The sequence below is a fragment of the Haplochromis burtoni genome, unplaced genomic scaffold (genome assembly GCF_018398535.1).
Source record: "Haplochromis burtoni strain Fernald_Lab_line unplaced genomic scaffold, NCSU_Asbu1 Contig_72, whole genome shotgun sequence".
In the NCBI taxonomy this organism is placed as follows: domain Eukaryota; kingdom Metazoa; phylum Chordata; class Actinopteri; order Cichliformes; family Cichlidae; genus Haplochromis; species Haplochromis burtoni.
In genome coordinates, this window is record NW_024582433.1 from 829991 (window position 1) to 837185 (window position 7195).

The 7195-nt window shown below is 41.7% G+C and overlaps 1 protein-coding gene across 2 annotated transcripts in view; it reads right to left on the bottom strand.

Moving 5' to 3' along the window:
• Positions 1 to 3575, bottom strand: part of tbx3a (T-box transcription factor 3a) — an 8919-nt gene extending 5344 nt beyond the window's left edge. The window contains exons 1-3 of one of the 2 annotated variants that reach the window (XM_005930062.3): positions 2430 to 3575; positions 1014 to 1281; positions 468 to 614 (exon numbers count right to left, since the gene is read on the bottom strand). In XM_005930062.3, the coding sequence (XP_005930124.1) occupies positions 468 to 614; positions 1014 to 1281; positions 2430 to 2821 (807 nt within the window). In that variant the 5' untranslated portion in view covers positions 2822 to 3575. Of the gene's footprint in view, positions 1 to 467; positions 615 to 998; positions 1282 to 2429 lie in introns of both variants that reach the window. The other variant, XM_005930061.3, reaches the window with a different exon arrangement.
• Positions 3576 to 7195: the final 3620 nt, after the last annotated feature.

A 7195-nucleotide genomic window follows, 5' to 3' on the forward strand; every position in this document is an offset into this window, starting at 1 on the left:
ACACACCACACACACACACACACACACACACACACAGAGACACACACACAATAACACACACACACACACACACACACACACACACACACACACAGACAGCCTGCAATCACAAATGCAAAGACAGGGAGAACGAGAGCGGGTCTGGGTCTGAGCCAAATCCTTTCCACGTGATTAAATAAAAGAAAGATAACCTACACAACATTCCTCTCAATTATGACTTTCCTACCACAGACTGGTGGATGTGGCACCTAGTCGCAACCCCCATCCCTCACTCGCCAAACCCTGACCCACGTTATGATACTCCAAGCTCCCAGCCTCAAACAAATATGACGTCTTTCATATTTTATGACAACAAAAAGGTGCAGAGCAGAAAGGAAAGCGCGTCTGGCACGGCTAGGGAGGCTACATTTGAGAAAAAAAATTCAGAATATAAGTTTAGCAGACCTCTGGGCAATAATTGCGCTTACCTTGTCATTTTGATAAGCGGTCACAGCAATGAAATCCGTTTCAGGAAAAACATAAGTCCTGAAGGTACTGTACGGGAGTTTGAGAATATCGTTGGCCCTCACAATGTGAAACCGGGGCTGATATTTGTGCATCGAGTTAAGAATGGTCTGCAACACACACACAGTCACAACCATGAGCAATTATAAAAGGCTCACAATACAAAGAGATTTGTTTATTCTGTGTTACTTTTTAGGATCGCTAGTTTGTTAAAACATAAGCTCTCTTCGTATTAAAATAGACAAATCGAGCCATATCTGCACTAAAACAAGTTTAAATGTCAAGCTTAATACTTGCAATAAATAAAAAAAAAACTCTTACAAAATATCTCAACATGACCACGTTTGACATTTTTATTTTTGTAAACGGGTCTTTTAGGTGCTCATTTAAAAAAACAAACAAACAAACTGTACTAAAATAAAACAATCAATTTTAAATCATGACGACATGTGTTTACTAAAGCGGTAAGTTGATAAATAGGGAAATTGACATACATTAGTTGAACTTACAAATCCATGCTTGTCAGAGATGTTATTTGTCAGCTTGAGCTTGTGAAAATTGACGACTTTTGACATCCACTGTTCACCAGTAGCCGGACTGTCCGGGTGAATGTACATCCTCTTTGGCATTTCGGGGTCGGCCTTTCCTGCCACCATCCAGCGGGAGTTATGAAATTTGTACCTGCAGTCGTCGGCTGCAACTATATCCATCAAGAGTATGTACTTTGCCTTCTTGTCCAGACCAGTGCACCTCACTTTGAACGGAGGGAACATCCGCCTGTGACAGAACAAAAATATATTATGAACACGAATGCGTTACAAAATAAATCACGGGGTAAAATATCAAACGATATTTTAAAAAACACAATGTTTTTTAGGTACACGTAAATAAACTAAGGTCTAGATTTTAAGAAGTGTATTACACCGCTATAATCTCAGTGTGACAGCCTGCTATTAATTTATGTAAGTATGTGTTGGTAAACAAATATATTATGAGTATAAACTCTCCAATTAATAAATGATGTCTTGATTCTTAATGTCACGAAAGGCCTACACACACACACACACACACACACACACACACACACACACACACACACACACACACAATAAGATTACCGTGATGATAAAATTAATTTAGTCAGAGCTCTATGAGCCACTTTAATAGAGTATTCTGACAACAGAAAATTTAGATAAAAAGGGCAGTGGGTAAAAAAAATATTATCAAGCCATATTTTATATCATAAGCTGTGTATAGATCTTTCAAAACTAATGAAAGACAAGGTTTAATATTAATAATTCATGAGTTGCATGCATAATCCCTTTTATTTTATGCGAGTGTATGCTGTTTTCCACCAATAAACACGTCCTAGTAAAGTGTCTTTGCAGGCTGTGTGAACACGAAAATTTACACTGTAGCTACAGATGGTCTCTTTATTTTCCAAGCGAGAAATAGATATCAGAAATGGCCGATCTTTGCTGTTTTACTCTATAACTAAAAAAAATGCAGTTTCAGCGTTATATTTGTGGCATATTTAGACTGAAATGTCAACGTAACCAGTTGAACTTAGAGGAGTGTAAAGGCTTTTTTATTTAATTTAATAACTGTACAGTACTCTCTGTATATAGTAACCATTGTCCTTAATGTAAATATGTAAGAAAAATTGTGTATGTTTCTGTTCTGTGTCCTGTGTGTTTGCTTGTATATGTGTCTTTTTGGCTGCTGTTACAACCAAATTTCCCCTTGTGGGACAATTAAAGGATTATTCTATACTTGTTCTTCTAAAGCAATTGTAGTAATTGTAATGTATCTGTGTGTGTTCAGGCTATGACATAACATCCCACATTTTGATCACACACAACAGGATTCTGCGTTGTTGTTGTTGTTTTTTAAATTATTTGAATAAACACAAAAACATGTTTCACCTTCCGGATTTTGTGATCACCATCTCAGTGCCCTTCTTGTGGAAGAGTTCCCAAAGCTCCTTGGCTTCCAAGTGAACTTTTGGGTCGTCCTCCACCTCTTCCTCAGGCTCTAAAGTCTTCAGAGGCCTGAGGTGTGCGGCAGCAGCCTGATGTCCCAGCGAGGAGAAGTGGAGGCCGGTCTCCGCGGCTCCCATCAGCTGGTCCATGATCGGCTTTCCAAGGGCGCCCGGCAAAGAGAGGGAGCCGCTGGGAGGGAGAGCCAGGGCCGGGAAGAAGGGAGGCTGGTGACCCAGCATCGCACTCATGGCAAATTCCGGACCCCGGTGAGGTATAAACGGATGATATGCCATACTTGATCCTTGTATGACTGGATCTCTCATCAGGAAGTTCATCCAAGAGCAGGCAACAAACGTAGACGACTGGCTGGATTGAAAGCAATACTTCTTAGAACACTAAGGCTCGCGTATGACAGAGCCAAATGATGGCAAAATAAGAAGCAAAAATCAAAACAAATCTGGAGTTGGAAAGCTTTTTGGAAATTCCTCCTTGAACTCGACGAGAACAAGCATCCACTATTTTTTCCCAAGTTGCCGGGAAATCTCTGCAGTCATTTGCCGAATCGTTGGTCAAAAGTCTGCAAAGTGAAATGTACAAGTGCTCTCCATTAATCTTCAAGAGTGCTGCCAGGCCGATTTTCTTCGGAGGTTAACGCGCATTGGACAACTTTCTGCGTCTTTCGGACATTAGTCGAATTAAACCGAGTGAGGTGAGTCACTTAATTGACTGCGGTGCATTCCTTCTCTTCTGCTGCTGTTTACAATATCGGCATTCCTGTTAAAATGGGTTCCCTCTTATTGGCTTCAGTCCTGCAGCGAAAGCGACGTGTTGAAATATTTCGATAGCGCCGAATAATCCCCCTGCCTTTACTCGCTCCGGACATGTACCCTCACACGCGCGCACACACTTTATTCCTCCTCTCCCTTTCACGCACACACACATTTCAGGGAAAGACGTGTGCAAAAGAAAGGAGTCCGCTGACGGCCAGCGAGAGAGAGAGAGAGAAAGAGAGGTGGTAAGGTCCCAGCTCCGTGATTTTCCTAGCGCCTCTGTGGCCCATAGGGCTTCATACTGTATGGATGTGTATGCAACAGAGAGTAGCAGCGCTCGGTTTGATTGGCTCTTTGACGCTTTCGGACCAATTGTGTGGCTGCGTGGGCGTGGTTTTAACAGGTCGGGTGGAGGGGACAGACTTCAGACTTATAAAAAGGTGTTTGGAAACTAAAAAGGGCTTTGCCGTGAAACACCACCCTGCCTCAGCCAGTGTTGTGTGAATATGTCAACATCGTTATAGAACTTGCGCTATTGGTCGGCGTGTGAGACCCAGCGAAAGGGAGAGAGCAGACAAGCCAAGCCGGGAGACCGGCTCGCTTTGTCGGCCGGTTGTTGTGTTGCGCTGCTGAATTCCTTCTCTGTCCCATTCCCCACCGTATCACCGTGTTTTCTTTTTTCTTTTTGGTTTGAATACCACGAAGACTGTCCTGCTGGGTTATAATCAGATTTATGTCATAATTTAATATAACAATTAAATTTTTTCACTTCGCAGTTTACAGAGTCTGCGAGCACAGATTTATCAGCACCGGAAAACAGAGGAACATTTCCAGTAACGACCTCCTTTGAAATCAAAGTTCAGGAAAATATGACCGGGTTACGGATGAAGCGCTCTATGATAAGCTCCTGACAGTAATGTAACGTTAGGCGAATATTATGACACCTTTGAGGCTTTCGCTAACAGTTATTTTAACTTGAATTAGTTTATTAGGCTATTTATTTTATTTTGATTTTTAAAAATTTGAAAGCTCACGGGTGTAAGGTGTGTTCATTTTTTTTCCATTTATTATCTCCCTAGATTATACTCCCTACAGTGAGGTCTTCACTTCCACTTTTCCTCATCAAGCCATGTTTGGATTTGACTCGGTGTGAGAGAAGCGTGCTGTACATATGATGTGGAAATACATTATTTTGATGAGCCAGTGAATATAAATATTTTCATTTCGACTTGAAATGGGTTTTATTTAACAGCCAAGTTCATCTTTGCTGAGGCTCATCCCGTATCACAAGTTTGCGCACAAATACCCAGAGGAGCACAGTTCGGGGAGGATGTGCTCACTTGTGCTACTGCATTATCACTTCCCCAACAAAACGTCTATGTTTTGAATCATAGCCTACCAATCAATTCTCTTGTTAAATATAGCACACTTTCCCGGCACAACTGTCTCTGGGAAACAATTCCGTTATAGCCTGCCTCTGCAAAATGACAGTTGCTCACGCTGGATAACCAACTAGGTGTTATTGATAATGCACGGGTATTTTTTTAAGCTATCTGAGCCAGTGTTGTTCCTGTTACACCCGTACAAGCTGTCATAACCTATTTTCCATAACCGCTATAGCCTAAGGTCCACAGTGCACTTCCATAACGGTAACATGCAGTATGCGCCTATTAACAATGCTGATATACTTATAAGATGCTTAAAAACGCCAATTAGAAGCAGCTCATTAGTCGGTGCAGTGACAGTTTTTTCTGCACAGCGTCGAAGTGAACCCAAGACAAAGCCACGCTAGTGCTCTCCAAAATGCAATTTAACCACTAATTCACAAGTAAACTAGAGTGCAGTGGCCAGTCAGCAGCCTTGGGCAAACATTGACCATCAATTCTCAGTCATTTGTCTGTCTCCATGGATCCAGGCGGGGACCGCGTGGATCTGAGAGTCCTTGAGGGAATGAGCAAATTCTTACAAAAATCAACAGGGATGTAGTGAATTATGATGATTCTGCATGCACCATTCTGAATATTTTGACAACGTGGAAATGTGGCCTGTTTGTCGCACACTGGTTGTTAGAATTTGTAAAAGCTTGCACTGAATTGAAAACAAAAGCGCTCGTGCTCGCAAGTATCAGTGTGAGACCACCGCGCGCATGTTGTGCAGGTTTTTGTTTATTGTCGGTCGGATGTCCTCTTCATCATAAGTATTGTTAGGCGCTGTCTTAGAAACCTGCCCCTCTTGCCTGTGTAGATACTGTATACAAGTACGTAAACTGGAGTGCATGCATATATACCCCCAGGAGATGTACTCGGATGTGGCGTATTTTCTCTGTTATTGATTTGCTATAGAAAACAAATGCGCCACTATTGATAAGCTCCAGCAACTTCTGACTGAATGGAGATCTTACAGAACACCTGGAGCTAAGTAGCTAAACAGTGCGTGCAATGTCCAGCATTAAGGTGCTGTTTTCTATATGAGAGCTTGCAGTCATCTCTTTGTGTAAGAGAGGTCAGGTCTGTGTCAGTTACTGGGGCTTATTCTTCTTTAAACACTTGCCCCCATTAGCGGCACATTTCAATTTAGCGCAGGGTGTCATCAAATAGGAAGCAGTGTTGACACTGTGGCAGCCTTCCAGGCTATGTGGCCAAGCTGCCTTCATTAGCTAAGCAAGTAGGGAATGGTCAATACTTATAAACTTTTACAGGGTTAGGGCTCTCAGGGACTTCAGGAGGCTATAAAAAGGACTGAGCTGACACAACTGATTGATGAAGCCAACTTTGTCAGCGCTTCCCTTTTGTACAGAGATCATGCATATCAAAATCAGAAGGGGTAGTATATTTGACTGGACAGCCTCTAAAATTTCTCACTCCACGTGTGTGGGTGGGTGTGTGGTTTGCGTGATTTCGGGCAGCTTCGGGGATGGCTTGTGTTTTAAAGCTGCCATGCTGTACTGTCCACACAGTTTACGGAAATGATCCTTGAACGATGTGACTTAAGATTCTTGGAAAAAAGGTAGAGAAGAAGAAGAGAAAACTACAACCACTCTGTGTTTTTATTACTTTATTTTATTTTTGTTTATATTCCTTTGCAAGCCTTAAAATATTATCAGGGATGAAAAAACCTGCACTGATGTCATGGGTTATGAAGCTTTCATTGCTTAACTACACAGAGCAGCTACACTGTGTAGGTTCATTAAGCAAAGCTTCAAAGACATTCCTGGAATTGATCATGGAGCTGCAAGTGATGTAATGTATGCTGTCCTGTTTATTTGCAGATTGTTAATGATAAGCAAGGACAGACTTGGTGGCACCACTCCTGGATAGAGGAGATTGTCTGGTGAGAATCATCAGCCTTAACAGAACATGATAGGAAAAGGAAACATCACAAGATTGGTGTATCCAAGAAGTATAATGACCCCAAACTTCATTATGTGCACCCCAACAACAAGCAGGGGGGGGGGGGGGGTGTCAATTAACAGCATAATGACTCTCTGAATACAAACCATTTACCTCAGACATTTCGGTGGGGCTAAAATTGATTAACCAAGACCATATTGCCTCCCAAAAAGAGTGCAGACTCTAAATTGCATAGCCAGAATAACACAAATGTTTTAGTCAATTGGCTGGAAGATTGATAAGCTCTTTACCTGTTGATGAAATGTCCATGTCAATCATTTTTTGTCAAGTCAACCCTTGCTCTCATCAATTCTTCCAATGGCCAGTTATGGGTATTGATTGAATACAATTTTAGTTAATTAGAGGATGTGCCTATTGATAGCAAAGCATTTACTACAGGCTGACTAAGGAAAATGTTATTTTTGAAATTTTATCTTAGGGAGATATTTGCTGTTTTTGGTTAAGGTTGTTAATCAGCAGTGATGCAGGCTCATAACATTTACCTTATTACCACACAGTTAACGATGAAGCAGCTGGAAGATGGGGGGGG